Here is a 13,786-nt window from a genome sequence, read left to right on the forward strand (position 1 = left end):
AGCTTAAGTTACTAGTGGAATAAACAGAGAAACTGCAAAATTGCTATTAGTATGTCTAACTTACTTTTATTAGAAAGGTTACAAAGTACTGTCTGTGTTACATATTACAGACATAAAAAAAGGTTTATAGAATATGATTTTCTGTCTGTAAAGAAGGTTATGAGAGAATGACCTTGTTATAAGAAACAGAAACCTGCCCTCTTCCAAGGGCTGTAACTTGACATATTTATTTCCAGCTTTCATCCTATGGACAGAGGCAGTCGATGGCTGTGACAGTCATGTGTCTGGCTGCAACTGGGTGACAACTATCAGAAAAAGGGAGGGGGTTGCTGCACAGCTGACCCAAATAGAAAGCCAGCAGCCATCCCGTGAGTCTCGGGCAGCGAGAGGTCGGCTGCAGAATCACATGGAACAACAGTCTCTGGTGCCACAAAATAACGAGTGCTTTCCAGTTCTGCGAGCTGATGACCTCCACGCTTTTTTGGAGCATGTCAGTGCCCTTCCTTGCTGAGTGGGAGATTTCTCATACAGTGGCAATGAAATTTAACTCATTTGAATTCAGAAAGCGGTGTGATTAGTAGCTCTTTCCTAGTCTTTGTGCCTAGAAATAGCCCAGAACATCATAGTGCAAAGTTTGAAGGAAGTAAAATAAGCAATATTCTAAACAAAATTTAGATCTTTTATTTTTTGAACGGGTTTTTGATACAGCTCAGCTTGATACAACATGGTATTTACCAGCCTGGCCTTTAATATTGGATCTGCTTTCCAATTATGCTTCAATTCATACAACAGTTGCAGAGGGCGTGTGTGGGCGTACGTGCGAGAGATGGATTTTGTTCTTTAAAAATGTGAAGTCTGCACTAACTATCAAAACCCAACAGAATTTCTAGCACTTAAACGCCATTTCCTTTCTCAATGTGCTACCAGCATTAAGCAATCTTGACGACATCTCTCTGACAAATGGAGAGAGCAAGTGGAGGAATATATGCTGATTTTTCAGAAGCAGAATATTAACACAGATATCAGTGAAAAACAGACTGCAAATCCTTCCCAGAAGTAAAGAGTTAATGTGAGAGCTCAAATTGCAGCTTGGAAGAGAATACATACGGTCTTAGCTCTATTTTTCAGAAGTACATGAGTGGAAATGGAATAAAGAAAGTACATGTCAATCCTGGCTGTTGCTGTGTTTGAGTAGTCTGTGTCTGGGACAGCAGATGTTGGGCAATCCTAATTGCCACCACTTTACACAGAGCATCTTTGTATTCCTGGTGGTAGTTCCCAGCCACTGTCTTTGTGTGCTGTATTCCTGAGCCTTGATAGTGCTCTGAAAGTTACTGTATTTCATATCTGAGAAGTCCAAAGGAGTGTTATTTTTGTCTTTCTTCAGTTCTCACTGTTTGTTTCTTTTTTCTGTAGGTTTGAAGACCTATCTGATCTCTGGTCAGAAGGTGAAGGAGCCCCACTGCAGCTGTTCGCAAGCCTTGCTTCCTGGCTTGGAGTCCAGAGACGGAGCCAGGATACAGGGAGCATCGTCAGCTGAGAACGCCGGTGACTTGACAAAGACCCTCAAACATGCGGAAAAAACTAAGGTGAGTTCTTGTTTCAAAGCCAAGCAGCGTAGATCTCAAACTGTGCAAATCAGGGAGAGATGTGTGGATGGGGAAACCTTACAGGTTTGTTTATGCGCTGCTTTATATGTTTGTATATAAATATATATGTATGTATACCTGTATATATGCATATATAGTGACAAAATGTAGTTTGAGGGATGAAAAAATTTACAAAGTAGAACACCTCGCCAGATGACAAGCCATCCCTAAGGTAAGGTGAACACTTTTTAAAGGTGGTTTTAAATAAATATTCTTTTTTATATTTCAGGACTGAGAGGTCAATGCTGTTTTTTCAATGGTCTTGATTTTATGGGGAATTAAAAATACAATTTATGCAGCTACTGTAACTTCTATGATTTTCTGCTTTTGCTGTAACCTGCTTCTGCTGTTCATCTATTGTGCAGGTCATGTACCTTTTTTTCATATGAGTATATAACAGGCATCCCCACTAAAAGATAACGGAATTGTTTGTGTGGGGGGAGAAAATGCTCCGGTAGGTTATGAGATTGTGTTTTATCTTCTTGCTCTAGAAACCTGTATCTAGAACTGAGGACAATGATTTGTATGGATTCGGCTTAGAGAAACGGTGACATTTTGTTATGTTCACACTTCTCACAAGATCTCTTGACAAGGAAATCTGTGAAACAATGCGTATTGCTTCGAAGCTTTGCTGTTACTCTCCATCTTCCAGCTCAGAACAGATTTCTCAAACAACAGATGTCTATTCTCTGCTTTCATTTGTGCTAAGAGTTCCTCGTCCTGGGTTGCCTGAGCTGGGCAAAAATGTCAGAGCCATGGGTGGTCATCTGCAGGTCACTGTCCTTAGAGTTCAGTGTGTTTAGTCCTGAGAGGATCTCTTCAACGCGAGTTTGAGATTGAGCTGGCAGAGTTGATGATGAGGGGGTGACTTCCATGCTACTCCATTTTTGCTGCCAGTATGTTTGTTGTCTGGATTAGGAGAGCGTGAGTAGGGTGCCTTTACCCTGCTTCTGTGCCCGGTTTTAAGTTTTGGATTAAAAACACTGGATCGCAAGTGAGATCAGCTGGAAGGCTGGCCCAAAGATACAGTCTTGAGTTAAGTAAGCTCCTTAGAGAGCAAGCCAGGACTGTTTAACTGCAAAAGATAACTGTAGCCATCTTTATCCCTCCCCAAAATATGCACTGTGTGTGGTTTGACTGCATCCAAGTTGCTGGTGATACTTTTCTATTCCTTCTACTGTGTAAGAAAGAATATATTTGGCATCCCTTAGGCACCAGCTTTCCAGCTCTCTCTTGCCTTTCAGTGAAGGTACTAGCAAATAAGGCAGTAAAATACATCTCAGAGCAGTCAGTGGGCATCTGTACAAATAAGCCTGTCTGTGCTGCCCGGTGTGTGGCCATGCAGAGGTACGGATGTGACGGTAAGGGGTAGAAATTCCTTTATTTCAACTAGGGAAGAAAGAAGAATGTACCAAGCGGAGCAGTGTTACTGAGCTGCTGGTCTGTGGAATGGAATGGGGAGAGGAGAGATTGAACAAAGCAGTAAAACTAAAGGTGCTGTTCTGAGAAAAAGCGAGGATGCCGTGTTAATGTCAGACAGCAAAGTAAGTTGTAACTGGGGGACAGCAAAGCTACAGCAAACTACAGGGCTGACCTGACTGCAGCTAGGATTTGATGAAATTTGTTATGTATTAACTTGGGGTGGTACTTGTTAAAATGATCCAAGTCCAAGATGAAATCTGTTGTTAAGGATCAGCCTATGGTATGTGTTTTCTAAAATGTGGGGTGACTTACTCTGTGGAAGGGTAGGTACAGATGCACCACTACTCCTAAAAAGCTAGTGTGCGTTGTAGGGGCATGCTGCTGGCCCACGATGTTTTGTTTACTGCCTTGTCCCCGATTTTCTGCTCTGGGACCATCTTGGCTGGCAGTTAATTGCTGTTTAAATGCTGAATGATGGTCTGCACAGTGCAAAAGTACAAACGTGGCTATCCAAATAAGTGTAGGAGAAGCTAAAAGAAGCTGCTTCAGAAGATGATCTAGGATAAGTGCCAGCTCAGTTTCAGCCTTCTTGGATACCCTATCTACCATTGTGCTAAAGCTGCTGCATCGAGTTTATGCTTACAGGTACCTGGGTTTATTCATCACCAGGAGCACTGCAGGTCTGGCCAGTGATTTCCTAAGCGGCCTCACAACTCTTTGAAAATAGCGTGTCTGTCTTGCCCAAAATACACGGGTGCTGGAGTGAATTTTGAATGACCACAAACTCAGATTTCCCTGCGGTCTGATAAGCATCCGTATAATGCGTGCCACAAACCGTGTCAGAATGCGTATAGCATAGTGATGAAGCAATCGCGTGAATGCCGAGCACTTGCTTAAAAACGTGTTCTGTGACTGTAGTTGCAGCATAACAGTGCAGTGTGTACTTGCTTCTCACAGCATGGCTAGGTACAGGTATTCCAGACTCCACAGCACGCTTTCGATTGCAGATGTGCACCAGCCTCCTCTCTGATGGGTAGTCTGTTATTGGAGTGATTGTGGACCAGGAAGGCTGGGTGATGCTTTCAAGGAACATTTAATTTGCCAGCCATGCTAGAGTAGGTCTTACAGTGTTAAAAAAATAAATAAATATGTATATTAAAAAATCCCCACAGAGAACAACCATGCAATTTAATTGCAGATCATGCACAATTTTTGTAAAGGAGTGGGTTTCTTTTTTACAGGATTTTTTTTTCTTTTCTTTTTTTTTTTTTTAAAGCCTGCAGCTTGCTGGTAGGGTCTGGAGACGATAATTTGCAAAAGAATCATGACTTACATGCCAACTGTTTTAAATACAAAGCTGTAAACAGTGTCAGTGTAGGAGGAGATGACTCCAGCTCTGCAAAAGAGACTAAGTAGGAGGGGCAAAATTACAGGCAAGTTGAAATATTTTTGTTTTAAAGGGAATAAGTGGCCATATTGGATGCAAAGGATGACTTTCACATTTTGGGCTTGAGCGGATGTTCTAGCAGACAAGATCTGTTAAGGAAAGTCAGGAAGGAGAATGCAACAGTAATTGATACATGAAAGGAATTGTATTTCCTCCTCTCCTCCAGGGTATCTGTAGTTCATTTTATTGCAGACCTTATTGCAGTATGGATATCAATAAAATGCCTGTATGTAATTAAAATGGTGAAGATAGGGGCTAAAAACTATAAGTAAACCTATAATAGCAGCTGATTTTTTTGAATGAAAACACTGTAACCTGCTTAAGTGCTTTTGGTGTCAGTTTATTTTTCCTGTCGTATTTTATAAAATCCCTTACCTGACAGGGAATCATAAGCTGTTGTAAAAATGTTTTAATCATCACTTGGTATGAAAACAGAAAGTACTTTTGCTTGTCTTGATGTTTGCTGAAAGTACATTAATGTATTATTCATCGTGATGAGGTCACATACGCCCTGAGCTTGTGTGAATGTCTACAATAGAGAAGGAAGTTAACAATGTTGACTTGAACACATGGGGTAAGTCAGATGGACTTCCGCCTCTTCTCAAAAGGTTGGACTTCTTTTCTGAGATTTTTGCCTTCTGGTTTAACCCCAGGAGCTAAGAGTTTGAGCTGGTCTTGCTGACTTATTAGCAAGATCAAAAGGGGTATTTTTTTAATTTTTTTGTTAGAGGTATTTGGTTTTTATTACCATTAACTGACTTTTGCCATGGATAAATCTACTAACGCTTTAGGAGCATAGAAGGCTCGTTATCCCGTTGTTTTTAAAGTCATCTAATATTGCCTTCCACAAAGTGGCCAAGGCATTCATGATATTTAGTCCTAGACTATATTTAAACAAAACCATTTGAGAACCAACTTCATAGTTTCTTCAAGTGTGCCGGTATTTGATCAGACTGTACAGGTTCAGAACTGGATGTAACTTGCTTATCTGATGCCAGATTAGGAAACTCATAATAGTTTCAGTGCCCCAGCCTGGACTGTGCCCCTGAGAACAGGAGATACGATGGCTGCTGGCTGCTAAGAAGGCTCAAGAGTCTTCCTGAAAGCCTTTGAGAGGCATTGTTGAGTGATTAGGTGGATCAGCAGCCACAGGAAGGGTGGGCTGGGAGAAATGCCGTCCAGTAACAACCTGAAAATTAAACATGCCACATGATTTGGGTGGAAAGTCAGTTCTGAAAAGACTTACATTCTGGTCTCTGAAATCAGGAGTGAACCTGAAGGCTGAAGTTGTTGTGGTTTTGGACTGGGAGGATGATAGACTACAGAGGCTTGAACGAGTTCCTCCCGAGTCCAAAATAGACAGATAAAATGGACATGGGGTGTTGAGTTTGGGACAAAAGACTCAAGTTACTTGTTGGAAAAATTATCAAGATGTTTAGTGGATCACCTACTACCATTTAGTATATAGCGTGCTGAATTTAGCATGCCGTTCCCCGTGACTGGTTCTGTACCCATTAGTAGACTTCTGGCAAGCCTGGTAACAGTAAACCGTCTCCAGAGCAGAGGAGTTGCCAAGGAGGGATCAGACACAGCGTCCCTCCCATGCAGGATCCTGCCTGTACGTTGCCAGGACTGGAGGAAAGTATGAAGAACTTGAAAGATCTAGATATAGGGTTAGTTCCCCTTAAGCAGATCACATTTTAACTCTACGGGGTTAGGTTGTTTTAAAAGCTGAAGTGTCACATTTTAGATTGCTTCCAAAATGCGTAACCTGCCACTATTACAAGTCCTGATGTTTTTGCTTGCTTTGTTTCCTGTGACATTTGCTGGGTGTTTGGCTCCAACAATGTACAATAGCTTGAGCTCCACTCTACTGTCTTAGAGCACTATATGAAAAAGTATTTCCCTTTATTCATTTCAGATCTGTTGCTTTCCATTTCCCTGTACTGTTCATAATGCATCATGGTGTTTTGTGCTTTTTTTGAATTTTGCTGCATTTTGTGCTAAGTCTTCACTCATAATGCCATTCAGATCCTTTTGCAGGCAGTTTTTAAACAAGAAAATTGCACTTCTCTCACTAAAGAGGATTTCATTCTTCTTGGGGAGGTACTTTGCTAGTATGCAGTGATTACAGTATATCTGTGATCTTACACGAGTAAAGCTTTCCTGGATTAGATTTAGCTTCAGTAAACAGAAAATCTGTGATTTATTTTTGAAATGGTGCATTCTGTTCCAGTCAAATTTTGCTCCCTCCTTCCCATTCTGTAGCTTTGTTTATCTTTTAACCATGCCGCAAGTATACAAGTGGACCGAATTACAAATTGCATAATACTGCGAGGACACCAGAACATTCCTGGCTAAAATTTTTTTGTCTCATTGCAGCCTTGCCCTTCATGTAGTACCACCCTTGCTCCCCACTGCGATGTCAGCATAGACGAAGGAGCTATCCAAAATGGTTGTCAGGATGAGCATAAAAACAGTACGAAGGTAATTTAAGTATTTATCACTTCCCTCCTTCTCCCTTATTTCCCTGCTTCAGGTAGCTTTCTCATTTTTGCATTGCTTTTCCTTTCAAGCTCTTAAGCAGCAGAATTGAGTTTGAGTTGGAGCGGTTGTGTTCTAAAATGTAGTCCAGCCCCCACCCCCCAGTTTGACACTGAGAAGGACCTGAAATTTGGACTCTAAATTATTCTGAGGCTACATAAAGAAAGAGGCACAAACAACACTACCACACTCTCCGTCCCTTACACCAGTTGGCTGTGTGTCACCTAGCCACAAGTTATGCCTGTCTTGCCAATGTCTTCTGCATCGTAGCTCTAAGACAGTCACTCCTGTTCACGCATAGCTGAAATTCACAGCCTTTAAGTCAGTTCACATCCTTTTTCTGATTGACAAATACAGCGTCTTACATATTCAGCATGCTGCTGTCAAGATTGCTTTCCTTGCCTGTTGCTTAGATATTCTCACTGAAGCCACCTACTTCCTCTGCAATACCAGACATTGCCTATTTGTCATCTTGTTCATGGCCTTCGTAGCCTCTCTGCTCTGCCTGTCGCCTCTCACCTCTTCCTGAATATTAAGCTCATGCCTAAATGCAAACTGGGTACCAGTGCTCATCACCTGATTGTTATATTTTCAAGTAAGTTTAATGCTTTTCTTCCTTGGGGGGAATCATTTTATAAACACGCTCAGAGATAGCTATCTTGTTCTTCACATCTGTCTTTACAACTCTTCTCGCATATAGAGCTAGTTGAGGAACTTGCCAGCACTTACTCTGCTGATGGGCTACTACATTAATACGTGTTTGTCCCTCTACTCTCTGTATTTGACCTGCTGTCTCTTGTCCTTAAATTGTAAGCTCAGAAGCAGGGACTGCCTTACTGGGCTGAAATGGTATGTAACGCAGTAGGCCATGGGCTGTGCCAGGGTTCCTAGGAAACAGCCTAAGAAAAAAATATAATAATCCCTTCAGCCCTGAGGGAGAGCGAGCAGTGTGGCCAGCAGGTACTGGTCTCAAAACAGCATGAGATCTTTAAGATAGAAAACACTGTGGGAGATGTTCTCAGGCTGCCAAGATGGTCTGCATGAGATGCTTCTTCCTCGGGCTGCCTCTGCCCCCGTGCCAGGGATCTCCAGGAACCAACTGCAGACAGAGATTTTCCTTAGGTACCAACTGCCTGGTGTCATATGTTGCCTTCATCAGAATTATCCTATAAGTTCCTTCCTACTACAGCTGTATTAGCTTCGTCTGTGTTAATCAGCAAGTCATCTAACTTTGCTTAGAAGAGGTCTATACTGTGCTGAATAAAATGTCTGTAGTTCCACTGGAAGAAACATGCTAGTGGAGACCAAATCACGTGTCCTTCTTTGATTTGGTGTAGTTATTTCTACGTCAAAAATCAGAGCAGTTAAGTGGCTATCCAGTAAGCCTGGGATGCCTGTTTCACTAAAAGCTTAAAGAACAGCTGCATGCACAAAGTTGCTGTGACATTTGATTTCCAAATCTCCTTTGCAGTCTCAGCTTTCTTGGGAAGAAGAGCCATAAGCTCCCTCTACCCATCTCTGGAGTCTGTTCCTTTCCCATGCCACGTCGCTGCTCCACCTCTGGAGCCTCCCTGTCTCTCCATGAGAGGAAACCGTCACATGGTGCATCAGACCTCTGAGTGCGCAAAACAATCTGTACAGCCTGTTGCCATCAGAAACCACAGTAACATTGGAGCTAACAACATTTAATAAATAGGGATTTTCTCCTTACACACAAGCAGTTTCACACTCTAATCCCCTCCTGTTACGATTACCGGAGTGGAGACAGCACAGGAAAACCTTGAGCTGACTGAAGGGAAGAATTTTCTTAGGGATTTGAGCCTTTGCCAAGGACCTAAAGAGAAAAGGCCAAGAGAAGTCCATGCTGACCTTCTCTGAAAGAGCAGAAATTTTTACTGCATTTTTCAGATGAACTTGAAGAACAGACAGGGAAAGCAAACAGTGCAGAGGAGCCCATATATTTTATTTGAGCTGCTCATAGCAAAAATTCTGTTCTCTCAGTTGCTGCTTTTCAGGTAATGGTGGCTACTGCAGGAATGAGGAAAAGGAGAAAGATTCTTTACCAGAAGAAGACAGGTGATAACTATGACCTTTTCAGGGTTTTTTTTAGGCCTCAAGTTGTTCTGGGAAGTGCTCTGAGCAAATATTATCTTTAGCATAAATTAAAAAAAAAAAAAAAACCAAAACCAACAACAAACCAAACAATGAAGACCCTTCACTTCCAGCAACTTGTTGGACAATTTGCTTTTGCTTTGCCTTTGTTAGTACTCCTCATCTCAAAACCAGAGAGGTTACCCTGGCTCTGCAGTACATCTTGTGCTCCGTAGCCATGTTCCCTCTGGGTAGGCTAGATAACCTGTTAGGGTTGCAGGAGGACTTGCTCTGAAGCTGCTCAATATTTTCCCTTAGAAAAGAAACTGGTGACCTTTTATGTGAGAAGTTCTTGTGCCTCTGGCTTACCAGAGAGTGCCCTTCTGTCATACGCAAGTGCCTTTCCGGTCCAAGGGGTTTTGGTCTGCTTTTACTGGGATATGTGTTGCTGAAATCACCTTTCTCTTCTGTTGATTATGTTCTTTAGCAAAACATTGGCAGCACACCAAGGTAACTACTGAATTTCCTATTCTACTTCGTCAGCTGCTGTCACTGTGCTGTGAACACCTGCAAGCTGCCAAAACAACTGTTGTGAGTGGTAGAGGGAGTAGACTGGGAATCCTTTCATCTCCTGGCTCCCAGCACGTGGCTCTCGAGGCTCACGCCTCCACTGGGGCAGCCCGCAGGGTGGGGATCCTGCGTCCCTCCCGGGCAGGAGGAAGGGGAAGCACAGCCCACCTCCCTCCTTTTCCTGTTGCTCCAGGGAACCACTCCAACACACCTTGTTATGACTCTAGCTCTTGAGGTCTTGGCAGTGATAGGAAGCCGAGCCTGAGGGCTTTCTGACTCTTCCCTGCACAAGGTGACATACTCCTGCTGCTCCATTAGTCTTGTGTCTTCGCTGGTTGTGTCTGCACCTTTTGTTATACCTGCCTATATTCATGTGCCTCGTTTGCTTTACAGGATAGATATGCAAGGAGGTTGAATTAATTTTGCATGGGCAGCCAGAAACCAGATATTTCTTAACTTTAACTAAGTTGATTTTACAATCTAAGGAACATATTTCAGTGCATGGTTGGGGTGGTGATGATATTTATGGTATTTATTTATGGTCACTGCAGTGGCATCCAAGAATAGTCTTCTGGAGGAGCTTGTCACTGCTGTGCTGACTGCTGTACAGGCAGGAATGAAGAAACTTCTGTCATGAGTGGGTTTCAGGATGAGGATAAATGATATGTGATAAATGATAAGACATGGAGGCGAGGAGATGAACATTCAGATATGCTAAGTTTGATGTATGTTTGCATTTGAAAATGATCCTGACTAACTGCAGTTCATTTTCATTCTAACCGTACTTAGTTGTCTAATTCTTTTGGAGTTACTTCAGTACATATTGGTCTAGGTCAAACAAAATGTAGAGGATGGAACTTCAGGTTCCATGATTTTTGATTAAAAGTAATTTGTGTTCTCAAACAAATGAAAGCAGAATTGATAATACTGTGTATCAAAGCTGTATTGCAAGCTGATGTCAAAATTTTAAAATGTAGTATTAATTATTACAACGACAAAAGAAAACCAGAAAGAAGTAGTATATCTTAGTCGGTGAAGAAAACGTAGTTTAATTTGCAGAATAAATTTTTTGTAGGATGTTGAGACGTACAAAAGGGCTGTTCCCACAGGTAGGAGAAAGGAGGAAGCTCTGTCTGGGAAAGTAGCAGGGCTGTAGTGGTGAGTGGAAGGATCTGCAAGGGCTGGCAGGGTAAGTTGTCTCATGACCTGTGGAAAGTTAGCACAGTTTAGGTAGGTGTTTAAAAAGCTTTTTAGAAGAATCTTGACCTTAAGATGAGTGAATGAAATTTGGGCTTGTGGTTGGTCTTCATTGCATGTGTGAAAATGGACTTTGTTTTCTGAAACTTGGTATATAAAAAGCAAAACAATGACACCTGAAGAGGCATACACTTACGGAAGGTGTGAGTGATTTCAAGGCAAGTCTTTGACATGATCACGTAAAAGCTCGGTGTGTTGAGGGAAGAATGTTCAACTCTTGCTTTGTGAAATCTCTTCTGTCTACCTTCTCAACCACTGATGTTCCTCACCTGTGTTTTGCTTTCTGTCATTCAGGCTCCAGGAGGACACAGTCCAAAGACTCAAAATGGACTTTTGAGTCCTCCACAGGAAGAAAAGCTCAGCAATAGTCAAACCTCGCTTTATGAAATGTTGCAAGAGAAAGGAAAATGGTGTGGAGTGAGTCTGGATCAATCAGCTCTCCTTCCTTTGAGGTTCAAAAACATCAGAGAAAAGACAGATGCTCACTTTGTGGATGTGATTAAAGAAGACAGGTAAGGAAAATCAAGCTGTACAATATAAAATTTTGTAAAGGCAAGAAGGTAGTAACAGGGGCCCCATATCTTTAATCTTTATTTGTATGCTTTTTGTCCAATAATAATTATTGTTAGCATATAACATGTCATATGTTTTCTGATCTCAGTCTATATTGTGCTTCAACTACAGTAGGAACTTGATGTCAGAAACATTCTGCTCAGGAATATGTAAAGCTAGGTTTTTCATCATTTCCGTCGTTCTTCAGTTGAGTCTTCAAAAATGAAAAATACTCATTTAAATGACTCGTCATGAAGTTGAACTTGTATCTTTAGATTCAAAAGTCCTCTTTATGCACATAATATGGACCTTCCTCTGCAATTAAAAGTGTAGCATAAAATCTGAACCACAAAACTCACATTCTTGTGTAGCAAAAGAACAACATCTGATAACATTGTGTGACTAATACCTAGAAATCATACTGGGCTTGGAAGCAGAATTAATAGGAGTGAATTCTCATGGACCTACTACCTACCTACAGCATTTTGTAAAGTTAGTTTCTCTCTGTTGTAAACAAAAAAAAAAAAATAAATCTTATTTTGGGCAGAGAAAAATAAGTTCTCCAAAATTCAGTAGTGTGTGATTTTTGTAAACATACAACCATATCTCCCTTATTATGGCAGTGACTTGACTGGAGCGACAAAACAGATAACTTGAGTTTGTTGTTATTTATGGCTATTCTTATTTTTGCTTCACTGCTTCCACTCAGATTAGGGATATTTCATCTAAATATCCTTGAAACTGTATGGTCATATAGACCCCAGGCTGCTTGGAACAAGGACACTGTCATCTTAGCTGAAAACATGACTAAAGCAGGGAGAAGTGAGAGGGAGGGACACCAGTCCTTCTCCAGTCTCTTCTCTAGATCTTTTCAGATTGCCTTTCTCCTGTAGCCAACTTCAGTTAAAATTTAGGTTCCTTTTTTTTACCCCCTCTGTGTGTGGTCTGTCATTAGTGGCTGAGAATAGGTGTTTAGCTGATATTTTCAAATATTAGAAGACAGATGGATTGGGAAAGTCCAAATATTGGCGGAAATCAGCAAGAACAAATTGGATTGTTGTTTAAAATGTAACTAACATGCTGCAAATTTTAAGTTATAGCTGTAGCTTAATTTATGCCGTAGGTCTGCTGAAGATACCTAGCTCAAGCTCTTGTGTTGCTGGTGCTTTCCTCCTCCCCTTACAAAATGGATAACTCTTTCTGATTCAGAAAGAGAAAAAGTAGGACTATGATTTGACATCAGTCAAAGCCTAGCTTTTTTTTGGTCTCAATTAAATATCATCATTACCATATTAAGTGGGCCATTTCTTGTTGCCAGGGAAACTTCTCTGCTGAGTTCAGTTCACGTAAACATAACTTTCCAAAAATAATTTTCTGATTAATTAGGTCTATGTGAAATGGTTTAAGCCTACCGTTTTACATTAATCCTTTTTAACATTTCTCAATGTGAAGTTACATGTAATAAGTCATTTTAAAAAACATTCTTGCACCCCTACCATAAAAGTTAATGTATTGTTGGTCTCAACAAAGCTAGTATCTGTGAGGGTGTTTGGATGGGAAAATTGAGTTTTCTCAGGGAGGGGGGTGAAGTCCAAACTTCCCCTTGGTCATCTTACCTGAAACCCCATTCGCAATAATAATACTGGAGTTTTGCTGCTTTGGTTTTATGTTACTGCAAACCAACAGCCGCAAAGTGTGAGCTTCCCCGAGCATTGGGCAGCGATTTCCACTGTGGTGCACAATGCTGTGGTCTGATCTGTGACATAAATTTATATTAACAGAAAGTACCTGACCCAGATATGGTGATAAGGTGCATAAATTAATCCCGCAGGCTTCCTGTACCACCAGCAGGAGTTAAACGTATCCAGGGAGGACTTGGGAGCCTGTACACTGCATTAGGAAGCTGCCTAGGGCTAGCCTGGAGGAAATGCTGGACACTGGTGATATTTTTCATTTCCCAGCTTCTTTCTAGACTTCAGGTGTGTGGCTGAGAGTTTGATGAGTGGCCAGTGCCTTTGCATGCTGAGATTTCACCTTGGAGCTGATACCTCAGCACAGTTCCAGTTGTCTTTAAAAATAACAATAAAGCCAGTGTTAGTGCAGCATGTTTGCATTATTATATGAGAATCCTTTTCATAGAAGTTAACAGTTTCTGTCTTCTTACAACTTGATTATATATATTTGGCAAAGTGTATAGTTTGAGCTTTGCATCTGGCCTTACTACAACGACTGTAAAAATACCATGCTTTGTTCA

The 13,786-nt window shown here is 41.3% G+C and overlaps 1 protein-coding gene across 4 annotated transcripts in view; it reads left to right on the forward strand.

Moving 5' to 3' along the window:
- The window catches only part of ADCY9 (adenylate cyclase 9), a 95,813-nt gene that overhangs the window by 46,349 nt on the left and 35,678 nt on the right, over positions 1-13,786 (forward strand). For 3 of the 4 annotated variants that reach the window (XM_074886384.1, XM_074886387.1, XM_074886385.1), the window contains 3 exons: positions 1,417-1,589; positions 6,901-7,005; positions 11,275-11,492. In XM_074886384.1, coding sequence (XP_074742485.1) covers positions 1,417-1,589; positions 6,901-7,005; positions 11,275-11,492 — 496 coding nt within the window. The remainder of the gene's footprint in view (positions 1-1,416; positions 1,590-6,900; positions 7,006-11,274; positions 11,493-13,786) is intronic. The other variant, XM_074886386.1, reaches the window with a different exon arrangement.

This window comes from Strix uralensis, chromosome 16 (assembly GCF_047716275.1).
Source record: "Strix uralensis isolate ZFMK-TIS-50842 chromosome 16, bStrUra1, whole genome shotgun sequence".
NCBI lineage: Eukaryota > Metazoa > Chordata > Aves > Strigiformes > Strigidae > Strix > Strix uralensis.